Source organism: Ranitomeya imitator, chromosome 2, assembly GCF_032444005.1.
Source record: "Ranitomeya imitator isolate aRanImi1 chromosome 2, aRanImi1.pri, whole genome shotgun sequence".
NCBI lineage: Eukaryota > Metazoa > Chordata > Amphibia > Anura > Dendrobatidae > Ranitomeya > Ranitomeya imitator.
Window position 1 is genome coordinate 508,024,973 of NC_091283.1, and position 17,156 is coordinate 508,042,128.

The 17,156-nt window shown below is 48.1% G+C and overlaps 1 protein-coding gene across 2 annotated transcripts in view; it reads right to left on the minus strand.

Moving 5' to 3' along the window:
* Positions 1-1,641: 1,641 nt before the first annotated feature.
* Positions 1,642-17,156, minus strand: part of PPP1R1B (protein phosphatase 1 regulatory inhibitor subunit 1B) — an 87,102-nt gene continuing 71,587 nt past the window's right edge. For both annotated transcript variants that reach the window (XM_069751663.1, XM_069751664.1), the window contains exons 5-7: positions 9,835-10,005; positions 9,657-9,755; positions 1,642-1,889 (exon numbers count right to left, since the gene is read on the minus strand). In XM_069751663.1, the coding sequence (XP_069607764.1) occupies positions 1,846-1,889; positions 9,657-9,755; positions 9,835-10,005 (314 nt within the window). In that variant the 3' untranslated portion in view covers positions 1,642-1,845. The remainder of the gene's footprint in view (positions 1,890-9,656; positions 9,756-9,834; positions 10,006-17,156) is intronic.

The following is a 17,156-nucleotide window of genomic DNA, read 5'->3' on the forward strand; positions in this document are numbered from 1 at the left end:
AAAATAATTTTTAATAATGTGTTTGTGTTTTTTTTTAATCCTTTACTAGTATTGGATTAATAATGGATAGGTGTCATAATTGACGCCTCTCCATTATTAATTTGGCTTAATGTCACCTTACAATAGCAAGGTGGCATTAACCCTTCATTACCCCATATCCCACCGCTACACGGGAATGGGAAGAGAGTGGCCAAGTGCCAGAATAGGCGCATCTTCCAGATGTGCCTTTTCTGGGGTGGCTGGGGGCAGGTGTTTTTAGCCAGGGGGGGGCCAATAACCATGGACCCTCTCCAGGCTATTAATATCTGCCCTCAGTCACTGGCTTTACTACTCTGGCGGAGAAAATTGTGCGGGAGCCCACGCCAATTTTTTCCGCCATTTAACCCTTTAATTTAGTAGATAGAACGGCCAAATTTTGCACATACACACTACTGACATTAGTAGTGTGGAATCTGCAAAAAAAATGGGGATATGACATGGTTTACTGTATGTAAACCATGTCTCATATCATGTCGGGTTTAGGAAGGAGAAAGCAAAAGCCGGTAATTGAATTACCGGCTTTAAAGCTAACTAGCGCTGTATGAAGTAATAATATATATACATATATGTGTCTCAATGGCATATATATATATATATGTATATATATATATATATATACCTATTCTATGTGTACACATTTATTCTACCTATTCTACTGGAAGCTGTCAGTGTGATTTTACTGTACACCGCACTGAATTGCCGGCTTTTCTCTCTAACAGCGCTGCGTATTTCTCACAAGTCACACTGCTGGTCCGTGTGTGATCTGTATTTTTCTGGCTTCCATAGACTTTCATTGGCGTATTTTTTGTGCAGTACGGTGACAAACGCAGCATGCTGCAATTTTCTACGGCCGTAGAAGCCAGTATAATACGGATCAGTAAAATAGGGCAGATAGGAGCAGGGGCATAGAGAATAAGGCTATGTTCACACTTTGCGGATTCCACTGCGGATTTTTCCGCAGCAGAATTCCAAAATCCGCAGTGAAAACCCGTTGCGGTTTTTACTGCGGATTTATCGCGGTTTTTACTGCGTTTTCTTCTGCGGATTTTCATCTGCAGTTTTCTATTGGAGCAGGTGAAAATCCGCAGAAAAGAAGTGACATGCTGCGGAATGTAATCCGCAGCGTTTCCGCGCGGATTTTTCTGCAGCATGTGCACAGCGTTTTTTGTTTCCCATAGGTTTACATTGTAATGTAAACTCATGGGAAACTGCTGCGGATCCGCAGCGGTCAAATCCGCTGCGGATCCGCAGCAAAATCCGCAAAGTGTGAACATAGCCTAATTGTGCTGTTTGTTTGGCGAGTTTTACGGACGTATTTTCTGCGCTCTTATGTCCGTAAAACTCGCTAGTGTGACAGCAGCCTAATAGTGGGTCTTGTAAACCAAACAACGCCTTTAAGAATGCCTCTACATTGTAAATGTAAGATTAGGAAATTGTCATGTAAGCAATTTGCTGCCATACAATTTTAGATTAACCAGATGATCTATACCAGCTTTTGTCTCGAATACTTGAGTTTGAACATTTATTACAATTACTATTAGGTACTTTGTGGAAAAAAAATTTTCATTTGCGCAGGTCTGTACAGTGATTATAATGAACAAGTGTAAGTTATAGAGTTTATTGCTTTCCAAAAGCTGACTATATCACATAAATATACAGGATTGTCTGATCTCTGCCGCAAGGTTATAGACTCTTGGATGTTGGAATGCTGCAGAGAGATAGGAGAGGGAAGAGGCCACACTAACTCGAGGAATAGCAGTTTGGTTCCAGTCGGTAGAGAGGTAAGGCACCTGTAACATTTAGACATTATGGATGCTCCACAGACGACACTTGCTTGTCACACCCCTTATCTGTAATAGAGAAATGCACAGGGTCACATTTACATACAGTAATGTCTTATAGGCCCAGTAGAGATATCTGTAGCAGAAGCCATACATATATGATTGGAGGGGTCTGACTGCTGGGATACATAGCCGAAAGCAGCAGCCTGATTGCTGGGATGTATACTCAGATGGCAGCCTGTACACATAGCTGCCACTATACTCTTTGTATGCGCTTGATATGGCCAGCCTATCCAAAGTTCATCATTCCTGTTTTCGCCTGTCTTCAAGTTGAATCTCTATAAAATGGGTATTTGTGCCATGCGATCTTCAGTTTGACCACCAGTCCAGTACATGCTCTCCAGTGCAGACAGGAAGTCATTCTCTGACTTCCTATGAATGGTAAAATGACATAATCACTTCAGCCAAGATCCAGATTTTATTTCTTTGTGTGCGTCTTACATTCAGCTGAAGATATTATTTCTGCAGTTTTATAATAGATGATTCCATACAAAAATAGCATACTCAATACCGAATAATACCTGAGAGGAGAGTGCTGTGTGCAAAATCTACAGTGTGTCTTAAGAGATGCAGCTTCACACTGATTTCCCTGCTTCCTGCTTGTAAGAGCTGACAAGGAGCAAGCTATCACAAGCAGGAGGCAAGGGAAGCAGGCTGAACCTACATCACATACAATATATTGAAACTTTGCAATCAGGAGACTGCAGTTCCATGTCTCTGATCTATCACTGCTGCCATTACATCTGACTTAGAGCAGAAAAAGTGCAATGTAGTGATACTGTGCCCCTATGCAAAGCCTATGGCACCATAGGTAATGAAGTCTGCATTAGATGAACTATATCAGAGGCATAAAAATAATCTTTTCCAGTCAATTCAGAAATAACACAGATATATATAAGGCACACACAAGAGCCTGAACATCACTATTTAATACTAGTTAGTGATGGACTACATTGGCAAAAATACTGAAAGTACGGTACTTCAAAGTAGGAAACAGCTGTAAATCTTGAATAATTCCCTATGTGCAAAGTCCAGTTTCTTTCTGTGGCTTACTGTCAGTAAATGCTAATCTGCAGTAGGGAAGATTGCACAATACAGACCTAATTGAAAAAAACCCTGCATGACGCAACCTGGAACAGTCTGGTGAAAAGGGAAAGTGATAACATTGACTCTGTTCTTTCCTATTACTGGAAATGTTCTGCTTAAAGTCAATGTTAGGGTCAAATGAGAAGTGACCTTACCATAATGTCACTGGCATCCACAGACTGGAAAATTCATTTTTTAGCGTTTCTGAGGAGTGATACATTTTTAGTAATGCAAGGAAATATGGCAAGACCCTTGGATTTTCCATTTTCAAAAGTTGAGCAAAGACTTATGACGATGTTTATGAGTCTTTTTTATGTTTGTTTATATTTAATTATATATTAATATTTGAATAGTTTATTGGTGGTTATGTGTTGTCTGATCCTTTGTGGGTACCTTAAAGTGATGACTGGAGCGCCATTATTCTGATGTAAAGCTCGAGAGAAAAAAGATATTCTGGCTAAAAAGAATCTTTCATTTAGTTGTGGACCCTAAAACCATTAGCATGTTTTTTTTTTAAAGTTTCCAAGGTGTATTGTCCTCTGACTAATCTGCACAATGCTCTGGAAGAGAGTCTTGGACATCCTTAGCATTTATCTATCTGTTACACCTGCTCCCGTACCTTTGCAGGGTCCCCGGCGGGACTCCCACTCTGTGCCCGCCTCGCGCCATCCTGCTGCAGCCCCTGTTTCCTCTCTTCCCCTGCTTCCTGGCGCACGGCCAGCAGGTCCTCGGGTAGAGTGCTTAGGTTGCACGCGCGCTCCTGGTCTCTTAAAGAGACAGCGTGCATTTTTCAAAAAGTACTTCTGACCAATGGCGTCTTAGTGATTACTATTTCTAACCCCTCTACCATAGGGAGGATGCCGGAGCAACAAGTATTCTCTGTTGCTAGCTTCCGGTTTCAGCTTGTGTGCTTTAGCTTCTGATGTTTTTTGCCTGAGCTCTGCTTACACTGTTTGTCTCCGCAGACTGTCAGCCGCCTGCCACCCGGTTATCCTGGACAATGACCGTTCTGTCTACACCAGTTCTGTCACGTTCTGCCATTCAGCCATCCATACCTCTGGACAACGCCAGTACCACCGATGCCAGCTCCTACCCATACACCCAGAACCCACCGGTCAGCTCCACGACATCTGCTAACCCTGCTTGTCCGTCTGTCCCGCTGGGACAGCTGCCATGTGTCCGGGGTCTAACTGGAGGTAGCACGCGTGTCCTCCAGGCATTCCATTCTGACCCCACTCGAGGGGACTTACTACGGGTGCCTGAGGCTAATGTAGTCTATAAAGGCACGGATGATTGACCTCGTGGAGACCAAAACATCCAACACCGCGGAGACACCATCACGTGTTTCTCAACGCAGTGATCCAGAACACTGCCCCCAAATATGCAAATGCATGCATTTGCATATTTGGGGGCAGTGTTCTGGATCACTGCGTTGAGAAACACGTGATGGTGTCTCCGCGGTGTTGGATGTTTTGGTCTCTACGAGGTCATATGCAAATGCATGCATTTGCATATTTGGGGGCAGTGTTCTGGATCACTGCGTTGAGAAACACGTGATGGTGTCTCCGCGGTGTTGGATGTTTTGGTCTCCACGAGGTCAATCATCCGTGCCTTTATAGACTTCCACTAGGCACTGCTCCTGATAGCCAGTTTCCTACTCCACACTGATGAGGGGCAAAAAACCCCGAAACAGCTGTCTGTGGATGGATACCATGCTTGGCATAGGTGGTTTTCCTTTAGTGGATGTTTTCCTTTATTGGATGCTGCCCTTCCCTTGGTTGTTCCTTCCCGGGGAAAGGCCTGGCTATTCACTGCCTGCATTGAGAAACACGTGATGGTGTCCCCGCAGCTCCTCTACATGGGGCTAATGTAGTCACGCCCCCTTTGGAGCCCCCGGACCATGGTCCTGAGGTTCCACAGATTTATTAACTTCACCACTTGTGCTTCTGCTTCCGTTCGTTACAGATTGCTCCAGCCATGGAACCCGCTGGATCCCAGGTACCTCCGGCTGTGGAGCTATGTCAAGAAGTTACCCGTCTGAGGGATCAACAGGACAAGATCATGACTTATCTGCGCGACTTGTCTATTCGCATGGATTCCCTGATGTCTTCGACTGCACCTGTCACAGCTACTGGTATCCAGGTATCCAATAGCCCAGCAAGTAAAGGTCCTTGCCTGGCGGCTCCCACCCGCTTCCATGGCGACCCTGCTCAGTGTCGAGGGTTCATTAACCAGTGCACACTGCACTTTGAACTCCTGGGGCATATGTTTGCTTCTGATCTGGCCAAGGTGGGATTCATTATGTCTCACCTTGCTGGAGAGGCCCTCGCCTGGCTAAATCAGCTGTGGGCGAGAAGAGATCCTCTGGTTACTAACCTCCAGTCTTTTCTAGAAGCATTCCACAGGACCTTTGATGAACCCGGTCGTGCCAACTTTGGCTCCTCTTCGGCTACGCCAGGAGGCTCTTACAGTGGCTTAGTATGCTGTTCAGTTCTGTAACCCTTTTGTCTTAGTTCTCCTGGAACAACGAGGCCTTGGTGGCCGCCTTCTGTGAAGGTGTTTCAGGAAGAGTAAAGGATGAGCTGGCAGGACGGGACAGGCCTACAACTCTGGATGACCTGATTTCCTTGGCATTCCGGATTGACCTTCGGTTTCAGGAAACTTCCAAGGAGATTAAATGTGAAAAGGGGTCCTACCACCTGGTTTCTGGTACACCAAAACCTGCGGCCTCCCTGACTTCATCTCCCTCTCCTGTGGCTATCGAAGTAGATCGAGTAAGCTTGGGCAACCGCTGCCAGGAGGCGCGTCGCCAGGATGGGAGCTGTTTCTACTGTGGCAGTTCTGAGCATTTGATCCGCTCCTGCCCATAGAAATCAGGAAACTCCAGTGCCTAGGGTCTGTAGGAGAGGCTACCCTAGGCAAGAATCATTTCTTTCCACCACTTCAAATAACAGTCTCCGTGTCCTTTGGCATGGTAAAATTTTTTGGAACTGTCACCTGGACTCTGGAGCTGCCGGGAATCTTATTCAGCAGGCGGTCGTGGACCGATACCAGTCCAGCGCCTTCCAGATACGTTGCAGGTGACATCCGTGGATAGCAAACCCCTGACTGAGTCCATTCGGTTCCAGACTGTGCCAGTGGAACTCCGGGTAGGTCTAACGGATTCGGAAAGAATCTGCTTTTATGTGTTGCCAAGTTCGTCTAACCCCTTGCTTTTAGGTCTACCCTGGCTCCGAATTTATGAACCAGTCTTAAATAGGAAAACGGGAGAGATTCTGAGCTGGGTGGACTCCTGCTCAGACCGGTGTATCATTCCTGTTCAACCTGTTCCACCGCTGGTCCAGCCTACTGCCCTCCCGGGTCTACCTTCCTCGTACTAGGCTTTCACTCATGTCTTCGGGAAAAAGGAAGCAGAGAGACTAGCTCCGCACACAAAGTCTCCTCCTTGAGGGCGAGTCTATCCTCTTTCTTGAGCAGAGACCCAGTCCATGTCGGATTACATCCAGGAGAACCTGGCCAGTGGATTTATCCGGAAGTCATCTTCGCCGGCAGGGGCAGGATTCTTTTTCTTGAAGAAAAAAGACGGATCTCTACGGCCCTGTATCGATTACAGGGGGCTTAATCTGATCACGGTAAAGAACAGGTACCCGTTACCTCTTATTTCAGAGCTGTATGATCATCTCATAGGGGGGCCAAGATCTTCACTAAACTGGATTTCAGAGGAGCCTACAACCTGAGTCGTATTCGAAAAGGAGACGAGTGGAAAATCGCTTTTAACACTCGGGATGGACACTACGAATACCTCGTAATGCCGTTCGGCCTAAGTAATGCACCCACAATTTTCCAGGAATTCGTAAATGACATTTTCAGAGACCTGCTCTATTCTTGTGGTGTGGCTTACCTGGATGATATCCTGATCTTCTCTGCAGACATAGCGTCACATCGGAGGCAAGTACGTCAGGTCTTACAAAGACTTAGGGAGAACAGATTTTATGCCAAATTTGAAAAATGCCTCTTTGAACAATCCTCTCTGCCCTTACTCGGTTATATAGTTTCGTCCACGGGGTTGAAGATGGATCCGGATAAGGTGTCCGCCGTCATTAAGTGGCCTCGTCCATCCGGGCTGAAAGCCATACAACGGTTCCTGGGATTCGCCAACTACTACCGCCTATTTACTCCACACTTCTCTATCAGAGTGGCACCCATCTTGGCTTTGACCTGGAAAGGCGTAAACGCCAAGGATTGGACTCCTGAGGCAGAGGAAGCTTTTGTTTCTCTAAAACAGGCCTTCTCTTTTGCACCTGTTCTCCATCGACCAGACTCGGATAAGCAATTCTCGCTTGAGGTTGTCGCTTCCTCCATAGGTGCTGGGGCGGTTCTCACCCAGAAGTCGTCTACCGGTCGTATGGTCACCTGTGTTTTTTTTCTCAAAGGTTTTTACTACTTGTGAAAGGAACTATTCTGTGGGAAATCGAGAATTGTTGGCAATCACGTTGGCTCTGCAAGAGTGGCAACATCTCCTTGAGGGAGCAGTCCATCAGGTTGTCATCTTCACCGATCATAAAAACCTTGCTTATCTCCAATCCGCTCAGAGCCTGAATCCCCGTCAGGCCCACTGGGCCTTGTTTTTTGCCCGATTTAATTTTGTCCTTCATTTTCGTCCAGCTGACAAGAATGTTAAAGCCGATGCACTCTCTAGAGCGTTCCTGGCTCCTGATTCTGAGGAAGAACCGCAGCACATCATCAAGGCATCCAGGTTGGTGCCCATAGCCTCAGTTAATCTTGCTCGGCTTTCCCAGGGAAAGACTCTCGTACCCACTTCGGACCAGAGGCGTGTACTCCAGTGGGGTCTCTCTTCCAAATTGGCCGGTCACGCTGGTCAGAAAAAGACTCTGCAACTCATCTCCCAATACTACCTGTGGCCCACCATGGGGCAAAGATATCCTGGAATATGTCACAGCCTGTCCTTCGTGTGCCCGCAACAAGACCACTAAACATCTGCCCTCTGGGCAGCTATTACCTCTTTCTATTCCTTCAGCTTCCTGGCAGCACATCGTGATGGACTTCATTATGGATCTTCCCATCTCTTCCGGCTGTTCCGTTATCTGGGTAGTGGTGGATCGCTTCTCGAAGATGGCCCACTTCATTCCGTTACCCGGTCTTCCGGCTGCTCCTGAGCTGTGGACCATTTCATACAGCACATCTTCCATCTTCGTGGGCTTCCTCTCAACATTGTGTCTGACAGGGGATTCCAATTCACCTCTAAGTTCTGTAGAGCGGTTTGTAAATTAGTGAAAGTGGAACTGGACTTTTCTTCTGGCAGAGAATGATGGCAGTTACAATCAGTCTCTGACAGACAGGAAATCTCTAGTCAGTGAGTGAGCAGCTCCTCCAGAATCTGGAGAAGGCTGCTCACATACAGTAACTAGGTGTGATACCTAGGACACCATGCAGAATGCTGACAGGGTGTATATTACATACTGTCAGCATTCTGCATCCAGGTACACACGCAAATTATACAGAAAGTCCAGACAACACAGTTAAAGACAGCAATCTAAAAACTCCATATTATTAAAAAGTAGAAATAGGCCCGATGCTATCGCATAGGGAGTGCGGTGAAATTAACATCTGTGTATGCTTAGTGGTGCTGACAAGAGCGGCGGACATGTCTCACACCGTTTGTGCTTTCCAACATATCTGTTCTATATCATCCCTCTGCATTTTTGTATTTTTGCGCAGGTGCAAGTGACACTGCCGCAGTGCCTTATGGGATTCGGAGACAGCAGCCGGACCCAACTGGTGATTATATATATATAGAGATGTACAGAGATCAGTGATCGGCTATAATCAGGGTGGACCGGACGGCTCGGGGTTACTCTCACACTTGCTGTAGATCACCCTGTATACAGAGTATATATTATATACACCTCTACTCCACATGCGGCACCTTATTACAGATTATGTATCGAATCAGTGATGAGTTTCTCGGCTCTTATATGGAAGAATCCGCTGTCCCCGTTTCTGGCTGTGACTTGTCACATGGGTTGGTGTGTGCCCTGACTTGTGTCCACCACTTGGCACATGCTCCATGCAGGTGTAAAGTAGTGGAGATCAGCAGCTGCCCCAGGAGACGCTGAGCCACCCGGCATGTAATATTAGCTCCCCCCCCCTACATCACATCTGGGGGCAACGCTGCCCAGGCACCATGGCTGCTGTGATGTGGGGTGAGCTGAGTGGCCGATATGACACACAATGGAGGCAGCACGGGGCAGGCCTTGCCGTGTCTCCTGCCGGTTCATGCTTCACAGTCCGGCCAGACAGTCCCCAGGTCTGCTGCTCACAATGAGGAGGGAGGATGACGTGGAGCAGCTCCCCTCCCCCTCTCCGGTGTGCAGTGACACAGGCCCTGTGCACAGTCAGCACCGCAGGCCGTGCCGCTGCATGCACTCATGCACTTGCGCAGGCGCAAGTGACACTGCCGCGGTGCCTTATGGGATTCGGGGACAGGGGCCGGAAGTCCCAACTGCCGATTATTATATAGGATAATGTGGATAGTCGTTTCAAGATTAATACAATTCTAGCCTTAATCTGGGTGTCTACAATGGCTGGTGAGAAACAGTAGATGCAACCTTTGCACATTTTGATAACGCACAACTTGTGAGAATGGAAGTGGGATAGTATAGCAAATACCTTTCTGTGTGACTGTCGTATTCATCGTGTCTGCACTGTCTTCCAGCAAAGTATGGTTCAGAAGGGTTTCTAGATTGTTACTGGGTGGGCCCTCATCGCCTGCGAAATAGCAACTCATGAGTAATGGACATTTATTACTGCTGTACCAGATTATTACGTGAAGCGCTCAGGACCTTACCATCGCCACAGTTCACACCACAGTCCACACATTCTTCTGGTTCATTAGATGTGGATTCTTCTGTACCAGTTTCAGTGTCATCTGTCTCTTCTTCATTGTCGTCATTTTCATCATCGCTGTCACTTAGAGACCCCAGGGACTGCATGTGAGACTGGACTAAGCGCTGGACAGCTGCAAACCACAATGGGAGATGTTAGAAGACGATTTAGACTAATAACGTACAGTTATATTGAGAACTAAACCATTAGATCAATCTAAGTACGTGGAAATATTTTGTATTACCTGCACATTATATTATCAGTCACTTAAATAAAAGCTCATGGGCACTGACAAAAATCTTCATTAGGGCCCCCAGCTATCTCTAGTCTTTAAAGGGAATTTATCAGTAGGATCAACCCTTCCAGACTGTCTATATGGGCATGTAGGACATAACGCCCCATATAATTTAAAATAAGCTCTGGCAGCACATTTTCAGTGAGATCTATATCCCGCCCATAGATCTTAACAGCCCATTTACATATAAAGAAAATGTGGATATCTATGGAATAAGACATCAGATCACAGATATTGCAGCGCCCCAGAGTCCTGGTCGTTGCAGTAATGTCGCTCTGCCGCTAAGGGGAGTGATGTTATGTCTGATTGCACTAAAGGAGTTCATCTGACCAGGTATCACAGCACACATTAAACTTCACACTCCGGCCACTAGGGGGAGCAAAAGGCACTATGTATTAGGCCACTCCTCACACTGGTAAAACTGGAGGTCGGATAGGAAGTTAGTTAGAACGCAGCCTGGGAGAGATCCAGGGAGGACCTGTCAGGGGTGGGTTCCTGACAGGGGCCTAGCAGAACGAATAGAAAGCAACGGAACCGCGCCTGCACTACCTTGCGGCGGTATCCTAAGAAAGGACAAGAAGAGAAGGATATTGTGGAAAGTGAGAAGCGAGATCAAGCACAAAGGAGAGCCAGTAGGAGTCATGCCCCGAGAACGGCAACATCCCACTGAGGCGCGTAGCCGGTGACCGGAACACCGAGGAAGTAACTGACTCTATGCCTTACTTCAAATACCGCAGGACAGTTAATTATAGGTTGGCTGTCTACCATACATCACCTAAGCAGACATAGGGGGCAAGCGTGGAGAGCAGCGTCTCTAGGGTCCCAGAATAGCTCCGAGCCTTCCCGTCAAACGGGTGCGTCCTATCCAGATAACTTGGGGGACGAAGAGAGAGAGAGAGAGAGAAAGAGAAAGAACGAGAACAGAAGTTGTGAGGACTATCCCGAATGCTCAGCAGGGAAGAACTACAACACACAGGCGCTAGTGGTAGGCACTGATTTCCACATGCAAAGGGAACTCTGGATGTGCCTTTGGGCCGGCCGGTCTCAGACAGCCCTGTTAACGGTGCTCTGGATTGAGGATCCCGAAGTCTTCAGTAAAAGGTAAAGAGACTGCAACCCTGTGTCCTCGTTATTAACTGCGCCTCACACCATCGCCACCTACACTACTGGGAAGCCCTGGGGATATACTTCACCTGTGGGAAGGTATTCCATCTAGCTGCCATTCCATCACCCCAGCGGACCCCTAAGCAGCGTCGATCGCCCTGACCGAACACCACAGGTGGCGTCACGAACCCTTGACAAACTACCATCACTCCTTTTATTGGACGCCCCTTAGCAGGGTCACGGACCGGGTCCAGCCACCGTGACAACCCCAGAATTGAGACAGAGGACCGATACGAGTAACCTGTGGCCCTGTGCCTGGGGGCGCTCCAACTTGGCGTCACGAACAGGATCGTACTTAAGCCTGAAGTATCAGGTCATGTGTGCCTTGGAACTGTGATTGAAATGTGTTTGAACTGTGATTTATTGCAAAGACTGTATGTTAACTGCCGCAAAGATTCCCACCAAAACCGCCGCCATTGCAGCGCCAAGAGGGGCGCAGGAGAAGAAGAAGGGCGTGGAAGTGGGCGTGAACAAGCTGAAGAGCGCGAACGACAATGGCCGCCCAGTCTAAATATTCCTGTGTCTTGAGGATGTGTCCGTCAGCAGCCGAGGTCCGCCTCCTAATTCTCTATGGCGGGCGGAGACCGAAGAAACGAAACTATGACTCAGATGGAGTGGAGCTGGAGAGCCGGGAAGGCTTACGGAAAAAGATGGCCCCGTCTGGATCCTCGTCACCAGTAGATTATACCGACATGCCGCTGTTGGAACCGATCGAGCCCGGGGAGTCGTCCGCGGAACCTCCGCTACCTGCACCAGATCTGATGGCAGCTCCCGAGGAGCGGCATGGCGCCGACAGAGCCCCCACCTGTGAGAGAGCTCGGTGTCCCGGCCGACCGGGGATCGGTGTTCCGTCGACTTTTGACCCGACCGTCAACACCCGGGATCACGTGAGTGGGATCTTGGTCCCTTCCCCTGGGGAGACTATCGGAAGCATCTGATAGCGGAATTTGCCAGAGACGTGGAGCGAGAGGCCCGAGGTGAGCTGCTGGATGGGTCCCTACCAAAATGGGGAGTGGTAATTGTTTACCAGCCCCAGGAAGGAAAAGGTTTCATCCAAGAAATCGGATCGACGATAAGGGTCCACATCACCCGGGAGGCCGGGGAGGCTGGCCTGCGTGGCGACAGCAAAGGTCCCATCCTGATGCCGGGGGAGGCGGTAAGCTACTGCCGATACCAAAAGGGCCAAGGCTGGTGGGCTCGGGACATCCAGCGCTGTACCTCCGTGCTGGTCGCTGCCAAGTCCTTGGAGGAAGAACTTGCTGAAGCGGCGGCAGCCGCTGCTGCCGTCCCTCGGATCGTTTACTGGACTCCCATGATGCCGGAGGTAGACTTTGACTTTAGTCTTCCCAGACCCCCGAGGCCAGCCTGCCCGGTCAGGCCCTGGCGGAGACCACTGGAGCAGGAATAAAACCTCGAAGCCCAGAACATGTACATAGTTAACTGTTTCCTGCTTTTGCTGCCTTAAACCCGTCTAGGATTTATTTCTTAAAGGGATCCCTTTGTTGACCCGGGATCCCTATTGTTTTACATTTTTCTTTTTGCACAAAGTTATCATTGTTTCAAAAGACTGCCGAATCATGGATGGTGAATGATTCACGAACTGGTTTGTAAATACTTTGCACCTTCTTAAAGGTGCTCCCTACTGGTTTTACAAAGGAAGAAGACTTTGCGAAGACACGATTCCAGATGACGACGTGGAAGTTTCTTGAGTCTTGCAGTTCCTTAGTGACTTGATGATTGTTGTACTACCTCAGAGAATACTGATTTTCCCCTCTTAAAGGGAATGTTACTTGTTGCTTTTTGATAATGATGCCTTAAGTAGTAAGATAGTGATAATGTTTGCATAAGTAGATGCCATGTAGCTAGAGAGCTAGAAAGTGAACCCGTAGGGGTTAGTGAGTCTGAGAACCATAGAGAGATGGTTTGCCGTGGACCTAGAAGAAGGGATGCAGTAGGCCCAGACGAGTAGCTAGGCGGTCCTGCATGTGTGAAGCTGAAGAAGAAAAGAGAATGTTAGCTTGTACCATAGTGTTTTATAGTAAGCCTTTAGTGGGTTCAGCTTATACGCCCTTAACCCCTTCCCGACCCATGACGCCACGTAGGCGTCATGAAAGTCGGTGCCATTCCGACCCATGACGCCTATGCGGCGTCATGGAAAGATCGCGTCCCTGCAGATCGGGTGAAAGGGTTAACTCCCATTTCACCCGATCTGCAGGGACAGGGGGAGTGGTAGTTTAACCCAGGGGGGGTGGCTTCACCCCCTCGTGGCTACGATCGCTCTGATTGGCTGTTGAAAGTGAAACTGCCAATCAGAGCGATTTGTAATATTTCACCCATTATAACGGGTGAAATATTACAATCCAGCCATGGCCGATGCTGAAATATCATCGGCCATGGCTGGAAATACTAGTGTGCCCCCACCCCACCCCTCCGATCGCCCCCCCACCCCCCCGATCTGGCCGGTACACTGCTCCGGCTCCCCTCCGTCCAGTGCTCCGCTCCCCCCCGTGCTCGTGTCTGCTCCCCCCGTGCTCCAATCACCCCCCCGTGCTCCAATCACCCCCCCTGCACTCCGATCCACCCCCCCCCCCGTGCTCCGTTCCACCCCCCCGTGCTCCATTCCAGCCCCCCCGTGCTCCGTTCCACGCCCCCCGCGCTCCGTTCCACCCCTCCCGCGCTCCGATTCCCCCCCCCCGTGCTCCGATCCCCCCCCCCGTGGTCCCCCCCACCCTATCATACTTACCGATCCAGCCGTGGTCCCGTCCGTCTTCTCCCGGGCGCCGCCATCTTCCAAAATGGCGGGCGCATGCGCAGTGCGCCCGCCGAATCTGCCGGCCGGCAGATTCGTTCCAAAGTGCATTTTGATCACTGAGATATAATCTATCTCAGTGATCAAAATAAAAAAAATAATAAATGACCCCCCCCCCCTTTGTCACCCCCATAGGTAGGGACAATAAAAAAATAAAGAATTTTTTTTTTTTCCACTAATGTTAGAATAGGGTTAGGGTTAGGGGTAGGGTTAGGGTTAGGGGTAGGGTTAGGGGTAGGGTTAGGGGTAGGGCTAGGGGTAGGGTTAGGGTTAGGGGTAGGGTTAGAGCTAGGGTTAGGGCTAGGGTTAGGGTTAGGAATGTGCACACGTATTCTGGTCCTCTGCGGATTTTTCCGCTGCGGATTTGATAAATCCGCAGTGCTAAACCGCTGCGGATTTATGGCGGATTTACCGCGTTTTTTTCTGCGCATTTCACTGCGGTTTTACAATTGCGATTTTCTATTGGAGCAGTTGTAAAACCGCTGTGGAATCCGCACAAAGAAGTGACATGCTGCGGAATGTAAACCGCTGTGTTTCCGTGCAGTTTTTCCGCAGCATGTGTACAGCGATTTTTGTTTCCCATAGGTTTACATTGAACTGTACACTCATGGGAAACTGCTGCGGATCCGCAGCGTTTTCCGCAGCGTGTGCACATACCTTTAGAATTAGGCTATGTGCACACGGTGCGGATTTGGCTGCGGATTCGCAGCAGTGTTCCATCAGGTTTACAGTACCATGTAAACATATGAAAAACCAAATCCGCTGTGCCCATGGTGCGGAAAATACCGCGCGGGAACGCTGCGTTGTATTTTCCGCAGCATGTCAATTCTTTGTGCGGATTCCGCAGCGTTTTACACCTGTTCCTCAATAGGAATCCGCAGGTGAAATCCGCACAAAAAACACTGGAAATCCGCGGAAAATCCGCAGGTAAAACACAGTGCCTTTTACCCGCAGATTTTTCAAAAATGGTGCGGAAATATCTCACACGAATCCGCAACGTGGGCACATAGCCTTAGGGTTAGGGTTGGAATTAGGGTTGTGGTTAGGGTTAGGGGTGTGTTGGGGTTAGTGTTGTGGTTAGGGGTGTGTTGGGGTTAGGGTTGTGATTAGGATTATGGCTACAGTTGGGATTAGGGTTAGGGGTGTGTTGGGGTTAGTGTTGGAGTTAGAATTGAGGGGTTACCACTGTTTAGGCACATCAGGGGTCTCCAAACGCAACATGGCGCCACCATTGATTCCAGCCAATCTCGTATTCAAAAAGTCAAATGGTGCTCCCTCACTTCCGAGCCCTGACGTGTGCCCAAACAGTGGTTTACCCCCACATATGGGGTACCAGCATACTCAGGACAAACTGCGCAACAATTACTGGGGTCCAATTTCTCCTGTTACCCTTGTGAATCTAAAAAAATGCTTGCTAAAACATAATTTTTGAGGAAAGAAAAATGATTTTTTATTTTCACGGCTCTGCGTTGTAAACGTCTGTGAAGCACTTGGGGGTTCAAAGTGCTCACCACATATCTAGATAAGTTCCTTGGGGGGTCTAGTTTCTAAAATGGGGTCACTTGTGGGGGGTTTCTACTGTTTAGGCACACCAGGGGCTCTGCAAACGCAACGTGACGCCCGCAGAGCATTCCATCAAAGTCTGCATTTCAAAACGTCACTACTTCAATTCCAAGCCCCGGCATGTGCCCAAACAGTAGTTTACCCCCACATATGGGGTATCACCGTACTCAGGAGAAACTGGACAACAAATATTGGGGTCCAATTTCTCCTGTAACCCTTGGGAAAATAAAAAATTCTGGGCTAAATAATTATTTTTGAGGAAAGAAAACGTATTTATTATTTTCACGGCTCTGCATTATAAACTTCTATGAAGCACTTGGGGGTTCAAAGTGCTCACCACACATCTAGATAAGTTCCTTTCAGGGTCTAGTTTCCAAAATGGGGTCACTTGTGGGGGGTTTCTACTGTTTAGGCACATCAGGGGCTCTGCAAACGCAACGTGACGCCCGCAGAGCATTCCATCAAAGTCTGCATTTCAAAACGTCACTACTTCAATTCCAAGCCCCGGCATGTGCCCAAACAGTAGTTTACCCCCACATATGGGGTATCACCGTACTCAGGAGAAACTGGACAACAAATATTGGGGTCAAATTTCTCCTGTTACCCTTGGGAAAATTAAAAAATTCTGGGCTAAATAATTATTTTTGAGGAAAGAAAACGTATTTATTATTTTCACGGCTCTGCATTATAAACTTCTATGAAGCACTTGGGGGTTCAAAGTGCTCACCACACATCTAGATAAGTTCCTTTGGGGGTCTAGTTTCCAAAATGGGGTCACTTGTGGGGGGTTTCTACTGTTAAGCCACATCAGGGGCTCTGCAAACGCAACGTGACGCCCACAGAGCATTCCATCAAAGTCTGCATTTCAAAACGTCACTACTTCACTTCCGAGCCCCGGCATGTGCCCAAACAGTGATTTACCCCCACATATGGGGTATCAGCGTACTCAGGAGAAACTGGACAACAACTTTTGGGGTCAAATTTCTCCTGTTACCCTTGGGAAAATAAAAAATTGCAGGCTAAAAGATCATTTTTGAGAAAATAATTTTTTTTTTTATTTTCATGGCTCTGCGTTATAAACTTCTGTGAAGCACTTGGGGGTTCAAAGTCCTCACCACACATCTAGATTAGTTCCTTTGGGGGTCTAGTTTCTAAAATGGTGTCATTTCTGGGGGATCTCCAATGTTTAGGCACACAGGGGCTCTCCAAACGTGACATGGTGTCCGCTAATGATTGGAGCTAATTTTCCATTTAAAAAGCCAAATGGCGTGCCATCCCTTCCGAGCCCTGCCGTGCGCCCAAACAGTGGTTTACCCCCACATATGGGGTATCAGCGTACTCAGGACAAACTGGACAACAATATTTGGGGTCCAATTTCTCCTATTATCTTTGGCAAAATAGGAAATTCCAGGCTAAAAAATCATTTTTGAGGAAAGAAAAATTATTTTTTATT